Raw genomic sequence first — 26,325 nt, 5'->3', positions numbered from 1 at the left:
GTATGGGCGCACTCAGTCATTTCACTAAATTGTAATGTTTAATAATGAAGTGCTACACACAGTCTATTTAAGACTAATTGGTACTCGCTATGACTGCTGTCAAATGCTAGACTAAGACAGTCCATTCCTCAAATTCATAGAACCTGAGTAAAGAAAATGCTGTACATATTCAAACAACCATTTCTTTATTTATCCTTGCATTGCAAACGAGCAGAGACAGTCCAAAAAATGTGTTACTTCATTCAAGCTTCATTCAAGTTTTTTTAATATACTTATATATATATATATATATATATATATATATATATATATATATATATATATATATATATATATATATATATATATATTAAAAAAATCGACCTCAGTCGACTGCATCAATCCAAAACACAGCATGCATTTGTTCTCTAGCTGATTGTAAATGTGCTAGTTCCACACACAGATGACTTAAGTCTGACTGTACTGGTGATGGTCCTCTCTTCTTTTCTTTACTGCTTCCTTTTCTTCTCACCCCTTCTGGTTCATATGCCACATCCTCTTTTTCTTCCTCTTCTTTCTTCTGATTGGTCAACTTCCTTCAATTTTACAATGGTAATTAAAAGTTGTTAAAGTTATAATAGGAAATAGTAAGTTAGGGAAGGTGGGCAGTCTGGACACAGAATTAACACCACTGCATGTGTATACAGAGTATATCACTGTTAATATATTTATAGTATAGGACACAGGTGCTCAGGATACACTGTACTGTTTTAATGGAAAACATTATTTGCTAGTTTTACAACATTTTGTTACAGTGTACTCAATGATAAAAATTAGAATCAACAAATTCAATAGGCTACTTATTATAGAGATTTGGTTGTTATTTGTTCATGATCGAGCAATGTGTATCAAGATACCATGTTTAGTTAAGTGAGTGACTCATAATATATCTACTAATTATGTATTTAATGATTAGTTTGTGATGATTTCAAGATCTACAAAACCTTTTGTAGATGATAACAAATTTGTAACTAACACATTTTAATCATATACAAATGTGTATTAACATTTAGTAAACGATTAACTAATTTTCAACAAAAACTGAACACTATTATGAAGTATTAAAACAGTAGAGAAAACATACTTCATTATTTTATCATTGCACGGGCACTGAAAGATTCATGAACATTACATCTAACTTCCTTTATATGTACTAAAAGAGAAACGGCTCAGAAGCAGAGGAACATGGTACTTCTGTGAAGGATCACTAATGGTGAAGATGACCTGAAAATGAGAGCGAGAGAGAGAGAGAGAGAGAGAGAGATGCAGTAATAATTAACTCAGTAACAGCTGTTATTAGAAGGTCTGTGAAGTAGTGGTTTTCATTCTTGATCCCAGGGACTCTCTGGTCTGCACATTTTGTATATCATCATTTAACACCAGATTCAAATGTTATGATAAAATAAAAACTGATGATAAAATAAAAACTGATTGTGTAATGTAAGAGACACACAAAATGTGCAAAGTGGTGTGAAAGTGTCTGAACATCTGATACAAAAAAAAAAAAAGTATTCTAGGTAACTTTAAAATTAAGTTAAAAAAAATTGTCATACCTCAACATATGGATAGAAGCATGTCTCCCCCAAGGCATCCCAGTATTTTCCAGTCTCAAAACGGATTTTATACACACCAGCAATAAAACTTTCTTTTGTGATTAACCCAGGACACCGTCCATCATCATTAGTTATCCTATAATTTATATTTTATTTTTATTTTAATGATCTTTAGAAACTTTTGAAATTGATTTACTTGGAATTCACTAAATCTTAAAAATGCATAAAATCAGTCTGGTTTATACAAAACTGAAGACATTTAATCATTGGAATCAGTTAATCAGTGGAATAATTTGACAAAACTTTGATTATTTGTTTACCCTGTTGTGAGTAAGTACCACTCTGATGAAATGGGGTTTAGGCGATGAAGGCTAATGGTCATGTTGGCTCCAGGAACTCCTTTGGCTGTATTTAGCACATGAGTTGTGAGAGGGCTAGACAGAGTAGTGGCTATGTTCATATTCTGTGGCAGAAAGTGATATTACATGAATGCAGTATAATCCAGGATTGTCTGTAGAAGCTTAATGATAGGAATCCTGCTCACCTTCCAAAATATTGACATAACACCAAATGTTAAAATTTCACACAATTTAAAATTTCTTAATATTGAGAACATAATATAGCCCCAGGAATGCTTTCCTGTCAGTTGAAAAGCAGAAACGTTTTATTTTGCAGAATAATAATCTGTTGTAGGTGATCTATAAATATATGTTTTTTATTTTATTTATTTTTTTCTGGTGTGTTGTGGACAATTAAAGCATTTTGATAAAGAAACTGTAAATAGCTATGTTACATAAGACATCCTTTAGTGACAGACTTATCTCAACAAGTACTTTATTTTATACTTATTCCCTTATTACTATATTCATTTCATTACTGGTAGATTAATTTAGAAACAAAAATAATCTTACCTTATATGCTAGCATATGACACCTGATATGTTGAAGTCTGTTCATTTGAAGTGTGTTTTGTAGTAGTGCACACCAGTGGTTTAAAATAAATACAAACTGTGCAGAGGCATTATAGTGTGAGATCACAAATGAGCCAGCACCCGACAGCCCATTAATTAAATGAATTGTGAGAAGAAAATGTAATCCATTCGATACAGATTCCTCAATTGAGCACAAATGCTGGTTGTCTGATTTCAGAGTTTCTTCACTAAAAATGTGGACTGTGTGTCTGCAGAAGTGTAAATACCAAGTCAGTGACCTCTGGGTAATTTGCCTTGCATTGATAACTTGGGGCAAAGTGCAATGAATGCTTTCACAATTAAAATTACTGTAAGGAGCTTTCTAAATGCATATACATATCTTAAAATGCCAAAATGGTCCTCATATAATAAGTATTTTATTTATTGTTTTATTTATTGAGCATTGTGCTATCAGGCGCAAGGTTGGGGGTTCGATTCCCCGGGAACACATGATAGGTAAAAATTGATAGCCTGAATATACTGTAAGTCACTTTGGATAAAAGCGTCTGCTAAATGCATAGATTAATTTTTTTTGACTTGCAATTATTCTTAAAGCTGCGGTAGGTAACTGTTGACGCTCTAGCGGTTAATAAATAGAACTGCTTGCGTCTTGCGGAAGAACATTGTAGCCGGAACTACTTCTCTCTGTTTATGTCTATGAAGAATCACAAAGGTACTGGGTTACTCCGCCACGGTACCCCCGAAGCAATCTAAAATAGTCCGAATATAAACACTTATAATAGGTGCACCCTAGTGATTCAGGAGAAGCTAAAAACACGGTTTGGAAAATGGATTCATGGTGTACTCGTTTATTATATACATTTTCTACACTTTGAACACAAACAAAAGTTACGGACCGCAGCTCTGTTTTTTTCTTACCGGGAGCGGATGATTTTCTGCAAATGGCAATAGGACCACTGGGAGGAGCCAGAGGAGCTTGATTTTTTCACAGATTATCCGTCTCATATTCTACTGTCAGGACATAATGACAGGTTTAACAAATATGTAAAAAATATATTTTTACAAAAGTTACCTATACTGCAGCTTTAAAGCATGGGACTCAAAAAGCTACAGAAATGCGAAAATAAATCTTATGTGACATTATTATGGAATAAATATGTTCAGATATATTCATTAATGTTTTGGTCCAACCTCTTGCTTCTATTTCTTCACAGAATGTGTCTTTTGCCTCACTCAAGATTCAAAGACATTTGTACTGTCAATCTTCATATCAACAACAACAACAGTATAGAACCACAGAGGTAAGTAATCCTCAGGTGATTCAAAATCCAAATGGATACATTCTTAGCCATAGACGAGACCAGACAAAGTGTGTGTGGTAAGTCCTTCTGTATAGTCCTGGAGTGATCAGTGACAGCTGGTGATAATTAGTAATCGGGAGATTGACAGGGCTGATACTGGGTGAGGGTGGAGGATGGGGATTCCATGACAGAACCCCCTCAACACGGACTACTACTGAAAGCCGATGACCCCATTGTTGTGATGGAAACCTCTGTTGCGAGGTGCAGGTTTCTCCAGATGTGTATTGTAGAAAGTGGTGAGTAGGTCAGGGTCCAGTATGTTCCTTCTTGGGACCCATGAGTGTTCTTCAGGACTATAGCCCTCCCAGATATTCCAGTACACCACCTCCAGGAGTCTCAGATTTTTTTGTGCTGTAAAGACTCCTCCATCCTCTTCCACTGGCAGTAAGGTACATCACTAGGCTACACATAACACACTAAAATACTTCCAATATCCAAATCCGTTAAAGGATTTTTAGGCTGCGTTAATTAGGTAAACCGGAACCGGGGACACTTCCCATAACACCCAATGTACTTGCTACATCATTAGAAGAATGGCATTTACACTAATATTAGTCTTGTTTCTCTCTTATTCCAAGGTCATCGTAGCCACCAGATCCAGTCTGTATCCAGATCAGAGGGTCACTGCACTGAATTCAATGATGAACTGCCTTTAACTATCATTTTGCATTATTGACACACTATTTTTCTAATGGATGTTGTTCAGTTGCTTTGCAATGTATTTTGTTTAAAATACATATACTCTATATAAATAAAGGTGACTTGACTTGACTTGATACCTGGCGGAGGTGTGAAAGACCCGTTTGGTGAGAACAATAGAATCATGAATGTGGGAGTATTCATAGCCAAAAACACAGACAGAGCGCACAGGAGTGTTTGCATATGTGATCTTACAGAGATGACAAGTGCCATAAATTAATCAAATTAGCCTTCTCTAAAAACACACATGACATGGCCTTAGAAAATATTTCATAAACTTCCCAGTTTTACAGATTGGATTATGAAATTTCAGTTGAAGCTGTGGTAGACTTGTGGCTTTAGTTACATTGTGTTCCTAAACTCATATCCTACATCAATAATTTATTTAATAAATTTTTTAAAAATATGTTTTTAATCTTTTTATTTTTATGTTTGAGCTTATATATCTCTATTATCATAACAGTCTGAGTAATTTTGATTCCTGAACAGTAAACTTTGAAGTGTCAGCTTTGTAAACAAATGTTGATTATGTATCTAGTCAGAAAGAATCATGAGCAAAAACCTTTTTATATTGTATGTCATTTCTGTCTTATGACAAAAAATGGGGGGTGACTGGTAAGGGGTTAATTACTACATCCATGTTCACTGCTCACAAATAATAAATTGGCAAGAGTAATGAGAAATAACAAGATGAAATATAACTGCAAGCAAGCAATTATGGGGCCAATTATTCCAGCGGCAAATTGAGGAGCTAAGCATGGCATGGAGCATCAGACCAAATGCAAGCAATAAAAGCTATTTTAGGATGATTGTAATTGAAAAGGCTAAAAATCATAAATAAAACCTCTGGGAGCATGATTTATTGGCTTATCAAGTTTGACCAATAGGTGGCACTGTTATCAAATCGATGGGAGTTCTGTGTGAGTTGACAATGACACACACACAAAGTTTGGTGTCAATATTCCAAAGCATTTCAGAGGTACAGCCTGTTTCATTTTGGCATCAAGCTCAAATTCATTGCTGTGGTATGCAAAAATGGTTTTGTCTATCAACACAAAATCCATAACTTTTTGTCAGCATGGTCTCATTACAATAGGCAGAATTCACAGAAAGTTATTAGCATTTATTTGAAATTTCATTATAACTTTTCAAACCATTTTGAGTACATCCAAAGTTTTGTAATGTTACAACAATGCATTCTTAACATATAGAATTTTATATCATAAAATATAAAAATTATATATATATATATATATATAGAGAGAGAGAGAGAGAGAGAGAGAGAGAGAGAGAGGTAGATAAGGTAAATAATTGTTGTAGAAATGTGTATAGAGAATTTAAATCATTTCTAAAATCTTTCAAAGAAAAATAATATGTATTTTAAAAAGCTAATGAATTTTACTGGTAATATAGTTTTATATAATAATTTCACAAATGTTAAATGATCATTAAAATGATTTTTAGAAGTGGTTATAAATCATGAAAAGTGTTGGCAACAATTTATAATAAGCTCTCTTTGGTTTACATTAGTTAATGCATTAACCAACATAAACTAACAATGAACAATCTTTTTTTTTTCAAATAATTTATTAATCTTTTTATGTTAGTTATTCCTATAATTAAAAATATGAATGTTTATGTTATATCACAGTACATAAACTAATCTTAAAATAAAACTGTAATTAAACAAATTATTAGTAATAATGTATTAAAATATTTTAAATAAGCTTATATATGTATATGTATGCATGTATGAAAAACATATTTTTTACTGCATTTGTTTGTGTTAGTAAAAAATGTATATGTTAATTCATGGTATAGTAACTGATGTACATTATAAATTGTAATTAATAATGTAGCAATCCATTTTGAACAATATATTAACTAAGATTCATAAATGCTATAAAAATGATGTACATGTTAACTATATAATGGTAAAAAAAAAAACATTATTGAAAAGCATTACAATAATTGTGTGTATGTGTAATTGAGTGTGTGAGAAAGACAAATGCCATACAATTGTTGTTAATGTAATTTAATATAATTAATGTTAGTAACTGAAACCTTATTGGAAGTGTTACTCAAGTTTTATATATTGTGTTGTGTCTGTATGTGTTTCTTGATGGTTCGAATTAACCCTTTCATTGCTGTATCCCTTAATTCAAAACTGCTAAACCAAGTGTGCCCCTGTTTCATGGTGATCGACTGTCCTGCAATGTTCAGCTCCAAATCTAATGAGTCACGCCTACCTTTAATCTTCAAGCAATCCTGAAGACATTAATTAGTTGCTTCAGGTGTGTTTGATTTTGGTTGGAGCAAAACTTTGCATGACAGCTGATCGCCACCTACATCCATCTGCATGGACTCTTGTAGGTGTTTTAAACTTCCTTACTCCTATTATCAATGGCAACGGCATTGGGAAGCCAGTACATTACCAAACATTTATAGGTGTATTTATGAACTACTTAATAATGCCTATTAAAGGAGTACTATTATGCTGTTTCACTTTTTCAACTTTAGTTAGTCTGTAATGTTGCTGTTTCAGCATAAAAAAAGTTCTGCAAAGTTACAAAGCTCAAAGTCCAATTCAAAAGGAGAAATTTTATTTAATAAAAATCACATTTTAAAAACTACAATGAACAACTTATTTGGACTACAACAAATATTTTCCGGGGTTTGTGATATCACAAATATGGACAAATGGGATGAAACTTGGTTGAGCTGCACTAGAGAAGGCTGGTGTTATATGTAGTTGACCATGAAGGCTGGAAGAAAAAAAAAAGTTAAGACATGACCACTGGACAGCAAAATGCTTACTGGTTCAAAAGGGTCAGAAAAAAAAAACAAGTGGAGAAGAATAGGAACACATTAACTGCAAAGGAATTAAGAATTAAAGTGAAGAATCAGGTGAAACTATCAGGGAGCATTTAGTCTACAGTACCACCATTTTCCAGAGCTGCAACTTTCCTGGAGTTACAAGGTGTCAGGTTCTGAGAGACTTAAAAGATCCCAAAAAATGAATTAATTAGAATACCGTGAAGTATTGTGAAATACTATATATTAAGACTTTATATATAGGCTTTATGAACAGATAGGTTTTGAGTGACTCTTGAAGGACCAGCACCACCTCCTCTTGCACAACGGTTTGAGGAATATATCTTCCAGAATCTGGAATTAGGGTGCTGATTTAGGAGCTTATTTTTATTCCATCTCCTATCCTGAAAAGTCTGTCTTGCAGAATTTACTAAAAATTAATCTTCACATTAATTCCTAATTCTTTTGAAATTCTTTTTGTCATTTCTTCTCGACCTGTTTTTTTCCCCCTTCTTCTTCTTTTCTGACCCCGCTGACCCAGTCAGCATTTTTTGTCCAATGAACATGTCTTAACTTAGCCATTTCTGTATTGCATTTGTGTTTGATATTTCTCATGGGGATTTCATAATTTTCTACTTTTCAGTTTGACTTTTCATGTATGTACTGTACATGTTGAAGAACTGACAATAAAGCAGACTTGACTTGACTAATACTAATAGCTGAAACTTTGGAATAGTTTACCTATAAATGTGCGATTTGCTTCACTAGCAAGTTTTAAATCTGCTCTCAAATCTTATTTGTTTTCTTTGGCTTTTGATTAAGGTTAGTTTAAGGGTTTGATGTTAAAGTGTTCTGATGTGTTTATTTTTCATGTGATGCATGCTTCCTTTTAATGCTCTTTATATGATATGTGTTTTGGTGCAACTCTGTTGTTTTTAAATGTGCTATTGAAATAAATGTTGACTTGACTTGATAGCTGAAGAGAATGATAAAGAAGGGCAATCTGTTAGCATGCTAACCATTTAGCATTCTTATTTAGAATGGCAGCGATTATCATAAATTCAGTCATTTCTGTGCAGCTTGATTCAAAGATCATCTGATCAGATTTTGGGCAGAACTGGACAAAATTTGAGGTAATGAAGAAATTGTCATTAAAAAAACAACAAAAAAACAAAAACAAAACAGCAGTTTATACAATTCAACATGTTTTTTTTTTTTTTTTTTTGTATAAAACACGTTTTTCATTGACATTTCTATTTGTTTGAAATTTATTTTTGCAATTCTGTCTGGTGCTTCTAGTGGTAAATTACAAAGCATTGGACCAAAACAAAATGTATTGTGCCAGAGGTTTTAGATTTCGATTTAGGATCTGGGAGTACAAACATAAAAAGAAAAAAATAATTGCATAAAATTTTTCATATATAAAATACAGTCCGAAATTAAGTTAATTGATAAGAACAATAAAGCCACTTCTAACTCCTTAATACCTAATGTGTGTAAAATCATAAAACACTATATTTATTACTGTATATGTGTGTCTGTGCCTGTGGATAGTTGGAACTAATTTGTTTCCTAATTATTTCCTATCAATTAAAATTATTGTGAAACAAAAAATGCTGTAGAGAATTATGGTCACTGATTAATCCTGTAGTTGAGTGGTCTCTTCAGTATGGCTCTGATTTAAGACTCCTGTACAGACAGCAGGTGAAAAACATGCCAACAATCTGAAAGAACAAACAAGAGAAGAAACGCCTGATATTAATAAAATTCCAAACAATATCATAAATGTACATATGATGTACATAGTCATCATGGAAAAAATAATAATATGGACAGAACTACTCAGTTATATACGGAGCCCCTCTGGTCCCAATTTTGTCAAAACAAAAAAGATAACTATCTTGTGGCTTCAAGATAGTAACTCGTGGCTTCAAGATACTATCTCGTGGCCTCAAGATACTAACTCGTGGCCTCAAGATAAGTAATTTGTGGCCTCAAGATACTAACTCGTGGCCTCTGACACATGGACCCTTTGTTATAAAACTGGACCCTGTACTGTAGTGAAATGTAATACTTCACATTCTGTGCAATATTTTCTGTTTTAATATTCAGTGTAATATAGTTTGCTGCAGTTCTGCTTCTATTTATTTACTAGTACTGTTCATCACAATCAATTAAATTATGTTAATACAGTAATGTAAATCATGTAGGCTGCATATCCATAGTCTTTTATAATTCTTCTTCATATTTTATAGCATATATATTTCTGAGTTAAACAAAAGCAAGTAATTGCAATGATACATACAACACTCGGTTAATCTTTGTAACGTAAATCTCCTCAGATGACTGATGCCTGACGAGTTACATAAGATAGTAACTCGTGGCCTCAGACAGGACCTCTACAGCCCTGAAAGACAGCGGAGACCAGGACAACTAGAGCCCCAGATACAGATCCCCTGTAAAGACCTTGTCTCAGAGGACCACCAGGACAAGACCAGAGGAAACATTTGATTCTTCTGCACAATCTGACTTTGCTGCAGCCTGGAATTGAACTACTGGTTTCGTCTGGTCAGAGGAGAACTGGCCCCCCAACTGAGCCTGGTTTCTCCCAAGGTTTTTTTTTCTCCATTCTGTCACCGATGGAGTTTTGGTTCCTTGCCGCTGTCGCCTCTGGCTTGCTTAGTTGGGGTCACTTCATCTACAGCGATATCATTGACTTGATTGCAAATAAATGCACAGACACTATTTAAACTGAACAGAGATGACATAACTGAATTCAATGATGAACTGCCTTTAACTATCATTTTGCATTATTGACACACTGTTTTCCAAATGAATGTTGTTCAGTGCTTTGACGCAATGTATTTTGTTTAAAGCACTATATAAATAAAGGTGATTGATTGATTGATACTATCTTGTGGCCTCATGATACTAACTCGTGGCCTCAAGATACTAACTCGTGGCCTCAAGATACTATCTTGTGGCCTCAAGATAAGTAACTCGTGGCCTCAAGCTATTAACTCGTGGCCTCAAGAAGTATCTGACACATGGACCCTTTGTTATTAAACTGGACCCAAGTACTGTAGTGCAATGTAATACTTCACATTCTGTGCAATATTCTGTGTTTTAATATTCAGTGTAATATGGTTTTCTGCAGTTCTGCTTCTATTTATTTACTAGTACTGTTCATAACAATCAATTCAATTCTGTTAATACAGTAATGTAAATCTTGTAGGCTGCATATCCATAGTCCTTCATAATTCTTCTTCATATTTTATAGCAAATGTTTCTGATTTAAACAAAACCAAGTAATTGCAATGATACATAACACAACACTCGGTTAATCTTTGTAACCTAAATCTCCTCAGATGACATAGATGCCTGACAACTTTGTTGTTGTGATTAACGTAAACACGCAATTCATACTTTGCAGTCAGGTGACTACCATGGATACCTTGCGGGCAACAAACGCTGACAAAAAGCTTTCAAGTGTGCATCCAATTGCACAACAACTATGTGGCATGCAGACGACGATTGTTTCACCTCAAAACACCAACTTTTGTATATTAAAACTGGCAATGTCCTGGCAAGATCCTATTAATTCATAGTACTGGCTGGGAAATACCCGGAAATACACATAAATACATACAGTCAGATGGAGGTACCGTGACCTAAGCCTAGAATGCCCTCTGCTGACTTTTTATCGTTAGGGCTACATGGACATGCTTCAATTTGTAAAACACTTTAATAATTAATGAACCAGTCTGCACACTACTATAGGCTAACTTAAAATCAGAATCAGAAATACTTTATTGATCTTTATTGATATTGATAACCCGGGAGACAATTCTTGTGTCACAGTTGATGTGCACATCAAGACATTTAAAGGAATATAAATAATAATAGAAGTTGGTAAATAAACAAGTAGCCTATATACTGTACATGTAAAAAAATATAAATATATGCTAAAAAATATGAAGAAGAATTATGAAGAACTATGGATATGCAGCCTACAAGATTTACATTACTGTATTAACAGAATTTAATTGATTGTGATGAACAGTAGTAGTAAATAAATAGAAGCAGAACTGCAGCAAACTATATTACTCATAATATTAAAACAGATAATATTGCACAGAATGTGAAGTATTACATTGCACTACAGTACAGGGCCCAGTTTAATAACAAAGTGAGTGAAAAAGAGTGAAAGTGACGTGACATTCAGCCAAGTATGGTGACCCATACTCAGAATTTGTGCTCTGCATTTAACCCATCCGAAGTGCACACACACAGAGCAGTGAACACACACACACACACTGTGAACACACACCTGGAGAAGTGGGCAGCCATTTATGCTGTGGCACCCAGGGAGCAGTTGGGGGTTCAGTGCCTTGCTCAAGGGCACCTAAGTCATGGTATTGAAGGTGGAGAAAGAACTGTACATGCACTCCCCCCACCTACAATACCTACCGGCCCGAGACTCAAACTCAGTCACTAACCATTAGGCCATGACTTCCCAATGTAGCCATGTAGCTCAATGATGAACTGCCTTTAACTATCATTTTGCATTATTGAGACACTGTTTTCCAAATGAATGTTGTTCAGTGCTTTGGCGCAATGTATTTTGTTTAAAGCACTATATAAATAAAGGTGATTGATTGATGTGTCAGATACTTCACTATCTTGAGGCCACGAGTCAGTATCTTGAGGCCACAAGTTACTTATCTTGAGGCCAAGAGATAGTATCTTGAGGCCACGAGTTAGAATCTTGAGGGCACGAGCTAGTATCTTGAGGCCACGAGTTAGTATTTTTAGTATATATTATTTTGACAAAGTGGGACCAGAGGGGCTCCGTAGTTATAGCATGTAACAATGTTAAATTTACGATTTAAAGCCCTTAATTTATGACCCCTGATTGACATGGCAGGATGCATCAACCATGTATTGTCAGATGTAAATTTATGACTACATTTATGACCTCTTACCTCTCATGTCTGGGCAGTTTTTTATTGTGTAGTTCCTTCCTTGTCTACTTACACTTACTTCTAAAGAAGAATGTTTGGTGATGAAAGACATCCAGCTTGCTGTACGTCGACAATAATGGGATGATTATTTGAACTCAACACATAAACATGACCTTTGTCACTAAAGTGCAACAACTGTTGGTATCTTTACATTACAATTTGCCCATATTTTATTCTTTCAATTCTTTAAATTAGTCTCACTTTGAGCATCACTTCTTCTGCAGTGTGTCCGAATACCTTTTTCTCACGAGTTTCAGGAATCATGCATACATGTACAGGCAATGCTCATGAAACTTGAATCTTGTTTCAGTCCTTGAGGGTTGAAAATTTTTATGTTGTGCTTCCAAGGTTCATACCAAACTAAAGTTTAATCAAGGATATGGATATCATTTTCATCGCTATCTTAGATTATTTTAATACCCAAACAGATATTGGATAACCATTTTATTCCCTCTACTGAAAGCAACAGCTCATCGATTTATCATAACAGTTTGGGGATTATAATATCAAGGAGCTCACTTGCTAAATAATTGAATATGCTGCTTGATTTACTTCTACCATGTGAATAAATAGATGCTAAAAACCTATTTCCTCCCTGTCACAGCCACACCTTCTACACTCCCGGAATCAGACACTCATGCCACACCCACTCGTCCCCAATCACCGGAATTCTGAACACCTGTGCGTCATCACCAGTGCCACATATAAAGCCATCCGTCACCATCACCCAGTGTCTGGTCTTGCACCGATCTCCTCACCCTAACCAAACCGCCTATCGGCTAACCTACCTGATCCTCTGAACCCTCGTCTTCATCATCTGTGTTCCTGTGCCCATCGTCTTCTTCTGAGTCACCATCTGTGTCACCATCACCCAAGGGAAGTTATATCATCACTGTGTCATCTGCGTGTCAAGATTCACCTGTGTCTGAAACCTCTGTGTCATATTAAAAACTATTGCACTAATTCCTTTGTGTCCTCGTCTGTGTCTGACAGAAGACCAGACCTCATGCAGAGCTCTTCAGATACAGGCGGGGACCGCACCGCGGATCCCTTCACTGAACTGGTTCACGCTGTACGGTCCTCACTCATGCAACAAGCTCAACTTTCCTCACCGGCTGTCAACAGTTCAAACACCGCTACAACTCCGGTCACTTCTTCAGTTGCCCCTGCGAGTCCCATGGCCAAACCAGCGACATACAGCGGCACGGTGGAGGATTGCAGCGGGTTTCTGCTACAGTGTTCCCTCTACATGGAATCTAACGCTCATTTATTCACCACTGAACGCAGTCGAGTCGCATTCATCATCAACCTGCTCTCAGGTAAAGCTCTCCAATGGGCTCAATCTCTCTGGGAGTCGAACTCATCTGCCACTGGATCAGTTACTGATTTCTGTTCTCAGCTAAAATCTGTTTTTGGTCAACAAACCTCTGTATTATCTGTTCATGATCAACTATTTACAATTCGCCAACAGAGAGATGAATCCGTGAGTGATTATGCCATTCACTTCCGTACACTCGCTTACATAAGCGGCTGGAATGAAACTGCCTTAATTACTGCATATCGCCATGGGTTATGTGATAAAATACAAAGTTTGATTGCTATATTTGAAGACTCACTGGGACTTGAGTGTCTTATTCAGAAATCCATCAGAGTCGCCCAGAGACTCACTGCCTGTCATCAACTCACTCCCGCTGTAATTCCTCCGCCCGCTATACCATCTGTCGCTCCTCCAGCACCTGAACCCATGCAAGTGGACTCAAACCACCTATCCACATCGGAACATCAGGGGAGGATTAACTCCGGGCTGTGTCTCTATTGTGGGGGAGATGGACACCTCTTACCATCATGTCCAGTACGGCCTCCACACCCAGCGGTGAGTACCATCCATATACCACCTCAAACTGCTCCTCTGACTAAAACCTGGGTTACTCTAAGACATCTCCATTCTTCTGTTTCAGTACAAGCCCTCATCGACTCCGGTTCGGCGGGGAACTTCATCAACCAGCAAACATTAACTCGTCTAAATGCCAAGCATCATCGAAGCCCCGTCGAACTCAAAGTAACTACGATACAGGGAAAGCCGCTGGGCAAAGGTCGTGTCCGCTATTTCTCCCCCACAATCATCCTCCGCGTCGGACTCCTGCATGAGGAGGACATCACGTTTATGGTGCTGGAGGAATCCACCGCAGACATCATCCTGGGACGCCCCTGGCTTAACCAACACCAACCTCACATCCATTGACCCACAGGTGAGATCCTGAAATGGGGAAAGTCCTGTCATCTGACCTGCATCACTCCCCCAGTTAAAATTCCCAAGGTCATTCCTTCCATCAAGAAGTCATCCCTACCGGTCCAGTCCACATAAGTGGAAAGCCCCGACATGAAGGTGGATCATCCCTCCTGAATATCGGGCATTCCAGGATGTGTTCAGTAAGCGGTTGGCAACGAAACTTCCACCTCATAGGCCATGGGATTGCGCCATTGACCTCCTGCCTGGAGCAACCCTTCCTAAGGGACGAGTCTATCCTCTGTCCATCCCAGAGCAGAAGGCCATGGAGGAGTACATACAGGAAGCCCTCACTCAGGAATTCATCCGACCATCTACTTCCCCTGCCGCTTCCAGCTATTTCTTCGTGGCCAAGAAGGACGGAGGCTTGAGGCCGTGTATCGACTATCGCCATCTCAACTCTCAAACCGTCAAATTCAGTTATCCTCTTCCCCTGGTCCCAGCGGCGTTAGAACAACTACGCGGAGCCAAGATCTTCACTAAACTGGACTTGAGGAGCGCCTACAACCTGATCTGCATCCGGAAGGGGGACGAGTGGAAGACTGCTTTCATCACTCCTTCCGGGCACTATGAATACAGGGTCATGCCATATGGGTTATCCAACAGTCCATCCGTCTTCCAAAATTATATGAATGAAGTCTTCAGAGAATACCTTAACCAGTTCGTAATAGTCTACATCGACGACATCCTCATTTACTCCAAATCCAAGGAGGAACACATCCAACATGTCACACTCGTCCTCCGAAAACTCCGGGAACAACATCTATACCTCAAATCAGAAAAATGTGAGTTCCACACGCCCTCAGTCCAGTTCTTGGGATACAAACTACCCAAGTGGCGTGAAGATGGACCAGGGGAAGGTGGACGCCATCACACACTGGCCTCAACCTGGTTCCATTAAAGAACTCCAACGCTTCCTGGGCTTTGCCAACTTTTATAGAAGATTCATCAAGGATTACAGTTTACTCAGCTCCCCTCTAACTTCTCTCCTCCGGAACCGGCCCAAGTCTGTGTCCTGGAATCCCGTGGCCACTGAAGCCTTCCACCAACTTTAAACAAGCCTTCAAGACCGCTCCGATCCTAGTCCACCCTGATCCCAACCGACAGTTCATCGTGGAAGTGGACGCCTCATCAACCGGGGTCGGAGCAGTACTTTCCCAGCGGCAGGGGGATCCTCCACGACTCCATCCATGTGCCTTCTTCTCAAAGAAGCTATCCCCGGCGGAGCAGAATTATGACATTGGTAACCGTGAACTACTGGCCATCAAGCTGGCTCTGGAAGAGTGGCGTCATTGGCTGGAGGGAGCCCAGTTCCCTTTCGAGGTAGTAACAGACCACCGGAACCTGGAATACCTCCGTGAAGCTAAGAGACTGAATCATCGCCAAGCTAGATGGGCCTTATTCTTCACGAGATTCGACTTTAAAGTCACTTATCGCCCTGGCTCCCAGAACAATAGAGCCGATGCCCTCTCCCGTCTTCATCAGGCAGATCCAGAACCCGAATCTCCTGAACCAATCCTCCCTCCAGCCATGATTGTAAGTCCCATTCAATGAAATATTGATCGTCTGATTGAACAAGAAAACCTTCAACACCCTGCTCCGCCGGGAGGTCCAGAAGGGAAACTCTTCGTCCCTCCTCAACATCGGATTACCCTTCTGGACTTAGCTCATACCTCTCCGGGATCTGGACATCCAGGCAGGAGGCGGACCCTCCCGCTCCTACAACAGCGTTACTGGTGGCCATCGATGGCTCTGGATACTGTCCGCTACCTCAAGGGATGCTCCGTCTGCGCCATAGCAGACACCCCTAGAAGACTCCCGGAAGGTAAACTGGTGCCTCTGCCTATTCCTGAACGTCCATGGACCCATATTGGCATAGATTTCATGACGGACCTCCCTCCTTCTCAAGGCAACACCTGTGTGCTGGTAGTGGTCGACAGGTTTTCGAAGTCATGCAAACTCATCCCTCTCAAAGGACTTCCCACTGCATTTGAAGCGGCAGAGGCACTATTCCACAATGTATTCCGTCACTTTGGCATTCCAGAGGATATCGTCTCCGACAGGGGTCCCCAATTCATCTCCAGAGTCTGGTCAGCTTTCTTCCATCTTCTAGGGGTGTCCGTCAGCCTCTCTTCAGGATACAATCCACAGACCAACGGCCCGACGGAGCGTAAGATACAGGAGATTGGGAGGTTCCGGAGGGTATACTGCCACCATAACCAGGACTGTTGGAGCCAGTACCTACCCTGGGCAGAATACGCTCAGAACTCCCTCCAGCAATCTACCACCGGGCTCACCCCATTCCAATGTGTCCTCGGATACCAGCCTCCACTCTTCCCATGGTCAGGTGAGCCCTCGGAGGTCCCAGCGGTAGATCACTGGTTCCGACAGAGCGAGAGGGTCTGGGACTCGGCTAACGTGCATCTTCAGCAGGCAGTTCGGAGGCATAAGGAGCAAGCGGATGCTCGAAGACCTACACCACAATACCAACCTGGACAGCGAGTCTGGCTCTCGACGAGGGACATCCGCCTCCGACTGCCCTGCCGTAAGCTGAGTCCCCGATACATCGGACCATTCACGATTGAACGGCAACTGAACGAAGTGACCTATAGACTCCAGCTACCTGCACAGTACCATATCTCACCTTCATTCCATGTTTCACTCCTCAAACCTTTCACTGAACCTTTGTCTCCTCCATCCACAGAGCCTGGTGATGATGCCGTACCTCCTCCTCCAGCCATCAAAGAAAACCACGACATCTTCCGGGTGAGAGCTATCCTCGACTCTCGACGACGGGGTCCTCAACTGGAGTACCTTGTAGACTGGGAGAACTACGGCCCGGAGGAGCGTTGCTGGGTTAATCGTAACGACATCCTGGACCCCAGTCTTCTCACGGACTTTCACCGAGACCATCCAGACCGCCCCACTCCCCGTGGCCGAGGTAGACCCCGTCGTCGCACAAGATCCCAGCCGTCAGGAGCTGCCCATGGAGGAGGGGGTACTGTCACAGCCACACCTTCTACACTCCCGGAATCAGACACTCACGCCACACCCACTCGTCCCCAATCACCGGAATTCTGAACACCTGTGCGTCATCACCAGTGCCACATATAAAGCCATCCGTCACCATCACCCAGTGTCTGGTCTTGCACCGATCTCCTCACCAAACCGGCTAACCTACCTGATCCTCTGAACCCTCGTCTTCATCATCTGTGTTCCTGTGCCCATCGTCTTCGTCTGAGTCACCATCTGTGTCACCATCACCCAAGGGAAGTTATATCATCACTGTGTCATCTGCGTGTCAAGATTCACCTGTGTCTGAAACCTCTGTGTCACATTAAAAACTATTGCACTAATTCCTCTTTGTACTCGTCTGTGTCTGACACTCCCTTATAAAGAGATTTTTTTTTTTAAGTATGAATGTCACCCCTCTGTAATGAATTCTAAGAATTAAGATGTTCTACACTCTTGTAATCCTATGTATACACACAACATATATCGTCTTTATACAGGAATTATTTGTCTACAAAACACCTTTATAAATGTAAAAGACCATGTTACTTAGAAAGGCATATTGTTTGTAAAATATAATCTTATATTTATATCAGACCAATACAACAAGGGCCATAAGTAATGAAAAACAAGTGTTGGTATAAAGAGAGTCATAAAAAGTACCCATGCATGCTTTTAATTTCATATTTACATTTTAATTATAGTAGCATTTACAGGTATACAACCACATGATGAAGATGAAAAAAACACTGCAGTGCTTTAGCTGACCTGCACACAGGCTATGCCCACACCCACTGCACCGATGATCTGCAAGTGATTCAGAATGAAGTTCTCAAGCTTTGTGATGCAGCCACCCTGAAAATAAAAACAATTGACAAAGCAAAAATCAAGAATATTTCAAGTTTAATATAAAGTATATGTTGAGTCAAATTACCCACAGGTTAGCTATGTGTAGGTTTATATAGGTTTTATGTTTTATATAGCTTTTATATATGTTTATACAGGTGCTTCTCAATAAATTAGAATGTTGTGGAAGTTTATTTCAGTAATTCAACTCAAATTGTGAAACTTGTGTATTAAATAAATTCAATGCACACAGACTGAAGTAGATTAAGTCTTTGGTTCTTGTAATTGTGATGATTTTGGCTCACATTACAAAACCCAACAATCTCAGCAAATTATAATACTTCATTAGACCAATTAAAGAAATGTTTTAATGAATTGTTGGCCTTCTAGAAAGTATGTTAATTTACTGTACATGTACTCAAAACTTGGTAGGGGATCCTTTTGTTTTAATTACTGCCTCAATTCGGCATGGCATGGAGGTGATCAGTTTGTGGTACTGCTGAGGTGGTATGGAAGCTCAGATTTCTTTGACGGTGCCCTTCAGCTCATCTGCATTTTTTGCTCTCCAGTTTCTCATTTTCCAACACCATGGTCATTTAACTTACTTTAGGTGCTTTTGGCAGTGTGGGCAGGTGCCAAATCTTGCTGGAAAATGAAATCAGTATCTTTAAACAGCTGGTCAGCAGAAGGAAACATGAAGTGATCCAAAATTTCTTGTTAAACAGGCACAGTGTCTTTGGTTTTCAAAAAACACAATGGACCAACACCAGCAGATGACATTGCACCCCAAATCATCACAGACTTTGGAAACTTAACACTGGACTTCAAGAAACTTGAACTATGAGCGTCACGACCCAAAATACAAAACTTGTTATTATCTTAAAAGAGGCCTTTGGACCACTGGGCAGTCAATTTCTTCTTCTCCTTAGCATAGGTAAAACGCCTCTGATGTTGTCTGTGGTTCAGCAAATTTCCTCTATACGCGAGATATGTACATTTATATCTGTGTTTATAGCCTATCTCACAGCAGCTGGAATAAATGGCAGATTGTAATCCAGAAATATCGAAACGGTAATCAACAGTGACTAGAGGTTCACCCGTAGCAAAAACCAAAATAATTCATACTGACAATTGGCTACAGAAAAAAAGTTGTTAATTGTTCAGATGACATTCTTCAGTGCAATCTCTTGCTTTGAGCATGGCAATTAACCCACACAAGACTGCAGGTCCTGACAACACACCTAGATGTTTTCTGAGAGACTGTGCTGTAAAGCTGACAGATGTCCTAACAGATATCTTCAACACCTTGCTGAGCCAGGCTTTCGTCTCCGATACTGTTCATCAATTTCAGCTCAGCATTTAACACAATAATCCCACAACAGCTCATTAATAAACTTAATCTCCTGGGCCTAAATACCTCCCTCTGTAATTGGATCCTGGACTTTCTAAGAGGAAGACCTCAGTCAGTCCGTGTCGGTCATAACACCTCGAGCACTACCACACTGAGCTCAGGTGCCCCACCTATTCCTCCCACAGTCTGTTCCAGCTCCTACCATCAGGAAGATGGTACCGGAGCATCAGAGCCTGCTCTGCCAGACTGCTCAACAGATTTTTCCTCTAGGCTGTGAGAGCCTTGAACTCAAATCACCCTGCCCCCCTCTGAAACCCCACACAAACCACATACTGAGCACTATAAACATTTTCACAAACACTGCTGTGTACATAATCCCAAAAAATAATCATTGTGTATGTTTACAGGCTCATGCACTGCAAATCATCTTGACTGTTCCACAGCCAGCTGCTTGACTTAAGATATTTCTCTTTGCACATGTACAGTTTTATGTGAAGTAGCCGTACAGTTTGTATTTTTTAGTTTATGTATAGGCAAACATTTACATTTGCAGGTGCACAACCCAGGCAAGGAAGATAACACAGTAAATAGCTGCAATTGCAGGTTTTCAAACAGAGATGGCGAGAGAGAAAACCTACAGACTGTAGCATTGAAAAAAAGTGCATATTACTAGCAAATAGCTCAAGGAGAGTGCTCAACCAAAGACAACTTCAAGTAGAAAAAAAGAATAAAGTTGGCACACCATGGCTCCAAAAAGTCCACTTCCAATTGTGTTACCTCCTCAAAACCAGCACAGCTTTACCAGCTGATGATCAGTATCAGCGGCAGATGGAGTGGCATTTAATACACAGTGAACTACAGCTCTGTGTAGTGAATGCCACTCAACCTGAAAGAAAGTGATTGAGATTTAGTAACAATCACGGGGCCATCTTTACTGACGAGATGCACATGACAACCGCATGCTATTAATTGCAAAGCCATATTAGGAACTATTTGATTATTTTGCCCAGTCCCATGTATAGGTGCATCTGAATAAATTAGAATATTGTGGAAAAATTAATTTCAGTAATTCAACTCAAACTGTGATGTCATGTATTAAATAAATTCAATGCACACAGAGTGAAGTTGTTTACGTCTTTGGTTCTTTTAATTGAGATGATTTTGGCTCACATTTGGCCCACCAATTCATTCATCTCATGCCAATTAGCTAATCAACTCAAAACACCTGCAAACACCTGAGCCTTTGTTATGGAAATTTTTAGATTTGTTAATTTGGCATTGATTGCATTAATCTCATTTAAGTATCTTTTTTAACATACAATGAATAAGGTAGTATATATAGTCCATAGGGACATTGAGTTATTTTATGTAACTTGTGCACGTAACTGCTTTAGGTTGAATAACAACATTTAAGGGGAAACTGTGTACCAGGGATGGGCAGTTTTTGAGAGTTACCAGGCATCTACGATGAGATGTGCATGAGATGTACATGTGTTATGATGTGATGTGCACTGAGCAACATGATTGGCTCAAAGGTCCTAGTCTGTCCTTCAATGTATCTTTTTACATTCTATAAAAAGTGGGCTGTAAGTCTGTGTGTTATCTCTTGCACACAGACTCAGAAGCTGTGTGCAAACCAGATCATTCTCTGCAGGGAATTAAAGCAATACAAAGACAAAACTCTGTTTGGTTTTTCATTCTCAGTCTCTACAAATTGTTATTGAATTAGAATTTCCACAACAAACTTGGCGACGAGTGACGGGATTCCACAGCTAATCGTCCGGGACCTGAGGACGTTAGTTGGTTGATCACCCTAAACCCACAAAGGGTTTAGCCCTAAACCCCAAAAAGGTTTCAGGGAAGGGGGGACTGACGTCTGAGGGCTTGTGGACCTTCACTGCTGGTTTTTCAACGAATTAGAAAACGCGTGCTACAAGCGGTGAGACTGATTTTGAAATTCCAATAACCTTAAAATTTACAAATTGGTATTTTAAATTGGCAAATTAAGATCTGGTATTCCCAGACTTTACTGGCCTAAAACCTCCATTGCTGCAAGTCCAAGCCACCCCGTTTCATGAGTAAGTGAAACAAGATTTCGCAGGTAAGCGAAAATAGGTCTGCAAGTAAGCAGGACCAGAGGTCTGCGAGTAAGCAGGACCAGGACCGTCTTGCAAGGAAGCAAGACAGGAGGTGACAAGGCAAGACTTCGGCAAGTACACTCTCAGAAAAAAAAGTACAAAACGGTACCTTTAAGGAACAAAAGCTTGTCACTGGGGTGGTACCCTCAAAGGTACATTATTGTACCTTGAGTCAGAGGAGCAAATTTGTACCTTACGTTTTTGTACCTTCTAAGGGCCAATACTGTACCTTTGAGGATCAATAATGTACCTTAGACAAAGGTACAATAAAGTACCTCTGGAAAAAGGTACAATTTTGTCCCATTAAGGTACCACCCCAGTGACAAAGCCATTTTGTACCTTTAGGTGGCAAAAAAGTTCCTTTTTATTCCTTAAGGAGTGAAAGAAAATAAGGCAAACAACAACTAACTGAATTTTAGACATTTATTTTAGTCCTTAAATGGAAAATCACAGATTCAATAATAATTCATCTCACAACCATACAATGTAACAACCCAAAATAAAATGTAACAATGTTTAGGATGTCATGTCTGATATAAAAAACATTAAAAATAATTATACATTTTTTTAAGAAGCAGTTCACTGACAACTTACTGCCACTCCAAAAACAAAATGAACAGCGATGTCAGAGAATAGATGCATAGCAGGGAATAAATACAATGAAACCATTTATATTTTCCTTCTTTCAATTTCATGAACATCACTAATAAGAACAGCAATATAGTGCAGAAAAACATAAGTTTATTATCAAAGACCAAGCAAAACACTTTAGCACACCACACCAAAGTAAAGAGAGTCACTTAACGGATAAACTAAATGACACTTGATGTGTTCTGGATTAAAAAACACAAGCTTTGAGCTCATTCACAACGCTCTACAACCCTCCTAACACAGCTTAACATAAATGCCCCATACTAACTAGTTTATCATCGACACAGTATGTATCTGCTGTAGCCTTCTCTGAATGAACCGGGAAAGGCTCAAGGGTTAGTATCACGGTTTCTTTCCACTGCTGAACAAATCGGTTGAATTTGGCTTGCTTCTTAAACGATCCTTCAAAGAGGCATGAAATCATCCTCTCAGTCAATCCATAGTCCACTGCTTCTCCGTCAACATGATTATCTAGACAATAGAGAAAAGAAAAACAGCAATGTTAACCACCACTATGGTAACAACTTAACAACAATTTAAAAAGGCAGACTGTAACGTTAGTGTAAGTCAATGGGGAAAAAGTTCGAGTCTAGTTCGCGCAAATGACGCGAATTGAGCGTTTCGCGCGATATTAATGTTTTACATGTGTATATATATGTTTTATATATATATATATATACATATAAAACATATTAATAGATTAATTGAATAAAGGCCAAAGATAAGAAACGTTTCGTTTTACCCCAAACGAATTACATTTTATCTTGAACCACTAGAGACATCAGAGCCAGCGGCAAATGTCAGAAGGTCTATCCGAGCTGAGGCTGCTCTTGGCGGATACATGATGACGGAGCTCCCGCTGATCATGTGGAGCTCATGTCTCCGAGATCGGCGAAACACATTTTTTAAATAGACACTGTCTTTATAAATAAACCACATATTTAAAGACTAAATCATACTTTCAAACCGAAATCGATAGTCACATTCCGGCCAAATGGCTTTGCTTCAGCTTTAAAATATTCCAGAACAAGAGACTGTTGGGCGGCAAAAAGTTTTTTTATTTTATTTTTATCGTTCTCCTCTAAAGCAGTCCAGCTAGCTCACATAAGTCAGAACAAAATATTTTTCGGCGGCAAAAACGCTTCTCATCAAACTCTGACGCAGTAGTTTTACAGCTAAGCTATAATGATGGGGGAAAAAACGTTTTTGCCGCCCATTAGTCTTTTGTTCTGAAATATTTTAATATTTAATTAATATTTCACGTTAACTTTTCGGCTGCAGAGTTGGATGAGAAGCGTTTTTGCCGCCGAGAAGTTAACGTTAGCTCGATGGTGAACTGTAGCCAAGATAGTACTGCTACTTATAATAATAATATTTATTTATGCTATTATTATATAATAATATTTTAACTAACGTTAACTAGTTAACGTTAATAATGGCAATCGTCAACGTGAGTCTAGCTAGCTAATCTTGACAGAGTATGAACTTGGCTAGCACTAACATTAACAGTAAAAGTTAACTTCCAACTTTGAATTAACACCACAAACACTGATTAAAAATTCAAATACTTTACCTTTGAATTTACTTTTCTCCTCTTCAGTGACCTCTATCCCCAAATTAATTAACTCAGTGATTAAATCCTCCGTGGATAAATGTCGAAGGGCCATCGTCCCACTTTTGATCGACACTGACAGAGACTGACAGTTGGATCACTGTCGATTCACACATGTATCCTTCCGCGCTGCAATATTTATGCTTCCGCCGAGTCAAACTCTGGTTAGCCTGTAGCTAGATCCTTTCAATAGAACACAACTTAAAGCGTTAACAATTATTTGTCTGTTTTATTCTAATATAAATAGGGTAAATGGTTTGAAAATCAAATTCTTCAATACTGTTTGTGAATATAAATGATTACATAATCCTCATTAACATGATTAAAAATGATTCAAAGGGACACTTCACAAAAAAAAAAAAAAAAAAAAAAAAACATTCTGATTTATTTTGCCCATATCTCAAAACTTCACAGTTAATTTAGTTTGACAATTATTGAGTTTGATAGTGTAGGTTAACTTGTGTTTGTATATTGAGAGATGACATTTTCAGCATCCACTAATTCCTGCCATTTTATATTTAAACATTAAGGTACAAATATGTAAGGGACAAATATGTACCTTACACCTTGAAAAGCTCACAATGTACAATGGAAGGTGCATAATTGTACCTTAAAGGTGCACAATTGCACCTTAAAGATACATTTTTGTACTTTTAAGGGTACATATGCAAAGTTTGTACCTTAGGGAACAAAAATGGACCTGTATTGTACCTCTTTTTCTAACAGTGTAAGCGCGAAGCCACACTGTAGTGACAACTAAGTGTGCAGAAAAGTGGACACGTTCCAGAAAGTCTTGGATATGGAGTATGGGAATGTCACATCTAAGATCGATCTTAATGATTTGGACAGTTCAATTTACAATGATATGAAAAAGAATTATGGGAAATAATTATGGAAGTCATACCCTGGGTTGAGAATTATGTTTTTTTCAAAAAAGAAAAGGTACCTTTAGCATAACAGCCCTTAACAATATAAAAGAGAACTTGGAAAAATGTGATAAATTAAGAGAATATAAAAAGTGAAAAACAAGCAAAAAGACAAGTTTCAGAAACATAGGAATTTTTATTTTACTTTTTATAGGGCAGGCGTTAAGCAGCAGAACACTGAGAAATAAATATCAATGCTATTTAGGAAAGAACTGAGAAATTACAGTTCTGTAGAAAATGCTTACAAAAGAACTGATCGTACTGTTCAGAATTCTTCTCTTTATCCCCTTAGAGAACTGCAGTGTGCCAAAGTAGACTTTGATCTAGACTCCTGGCTTCACCCCTATCGACAAATACCACAGCAGCACCAGATTCAACCACCACAGCTGCCTCCATCCTACAGAACAACTGCATCTGCACCACAGTCCTTACTGCCCGACGAAAGACAAGCACAACTTCGACAGCATCATCATCATCATCATCCAAACCACCTGTTCTGCCACCAGCAATGTCATCGGAATGACGAAATACTCCATGGCCAGAGTCAGCACCAGATCTAAAGATCATGAGAGAGTGACACTGCAGCCAGACAGCCTGAACGAGAAGAAACTGGAGGAAAAAGGAGAGCACGTCAGAGCTTTCCCCATGATTCAAGTGGCTGGGCTGAATAGAATTGTGATGGTCTCTCAACCATGGAACGAGAAACACTTTAAACAGGCAAAACAAAGCATATCATCAAGTAGTGGAAACATTGTGTCAACGGATCAAGACTGACTTTCCTGTCAGAGTGAACACCACCAAAATCACGCAGAAGAGCAGAGGTCAAAGACTGTCTCAGACTGATCCAAATGTTTGCTTTTACTGGTGGAGAGGGGACATTGAAAAATTTCACTATGCACATTTGATCAACCAAACGGCGGCTGGACCAGAGAAAGCTGAGGCAGACTGACAACAGAGACTTTCACAGCAGAAGCTGGAGAAGGAGAGGGGAGTCGGGAGCAAAGTCCACCAAGGCCACGCAGCACAAACAGCATTGTTTACTACTGTCAGAAAAATGCCTTCAAAATTTGTTAGAAAGAGA

General features: G+C 38.7%; 2 protein-coding genes across 6 annotated transcripts in view; both read right to left on the bottom strand.

Moving 5' to 3' along the window:
* Positions 1–330: 330 nt before the first annotated feature.
* On the bottom strand, positions 331–2,769 carry uraha (urate (5-hydroxyiso-) hydrolase a). The gene is made up of 4 exons (XM_026286375.1): positions 2,504–2,769; positions 1,913–2,055; positions 1,593–1,728; positions 331–1,263 (listed from the first exon to the last, which is right to left on the bottom strand). Exons 1-4 carry the CDS (start codon positions 2,546–2,548, stop codon positions 1,174–1,176), a joined length of 414 nt encoding a protein of 137 aa, XP_026142160.1. The 5' UTR covers positions 2,549–2,769; the 3' UTR covers positions 331–1,173.
* Positions 2,770–7,310: 4,541 nt separating this feature from the next.
* cd151l (CD151 antigen, like) overlaps positions 7,311–26,325 on the bottom strand; it is a 92,805-nt gene continuing 73,790 nt past the window's right edge. For 4 of the 5 annotated variants that reach the window (XM_026286373.1, XM_026286370.1, XM_026286371.1 and 1 more), the window contains 2 exons: positions 18,489–18,575; positions 7,311–9,121 (listed from right to left, as the gene is read on the bottom strand). In XM_026286373.1, the coding sequence (XP_026142158.1) occupies positions 9,062–9,121; positions 18,489–18,575 (147 nt within the window). In that variant the 3' untranslated portion in view covers positions 7,311–9,061. Of the gene's footprint in view, positions 9,122–18,479; positions 18,576–26,325 lie in introns of those variants that run through there. The other variant, XM_026286374.1, reaches the window with a different exon arrangement.

The sequence above is a fragment of the Carassius auratus genome, chromosome 17, assembly GCF_003368295.1.
Source record: "Carassius auratus strain Wakin chromosome 17, ASM336829v1, whole genome shotgun sequence".
Lineage (NCBI taxonomy): Eukaryota > Metazoa > Chordata > Actinopteri > Cypriniformes > Cyprinidae > Carassius > Carassius auratus.
The sequence above is the reverse complement of the archived record's forward strand: the minus strand, read 5'-3'. Positions and strand labels throughout refer to the sequence as shown.

What these genes read in the sequence shown, in the direction of transcription:
- uraha (XM_026286375.1), bottom strand. Translation starts at nt 2,548, where the DNA reads ATGAACAGACTTCAACATATCAGGTGTCATATGCTAGCATATAAG. An exon ending in GTCATATGCTAGCATATAAG is followed by an intron (nt 2,056 to 2,503) that starts GTAAGATTATTT and finishes TTTCTGCCACAG; the next exon opens with AATATGAACATAGCCACTAC. An exon ending in TGGTACTTACTCACAACAGG is followed by an intron (nt 1,729 to 1,912) that starts GTAAACAAATAA and finishes TATAAATTATAG; the next exon opens with GATAACTAATGATGATGGAC.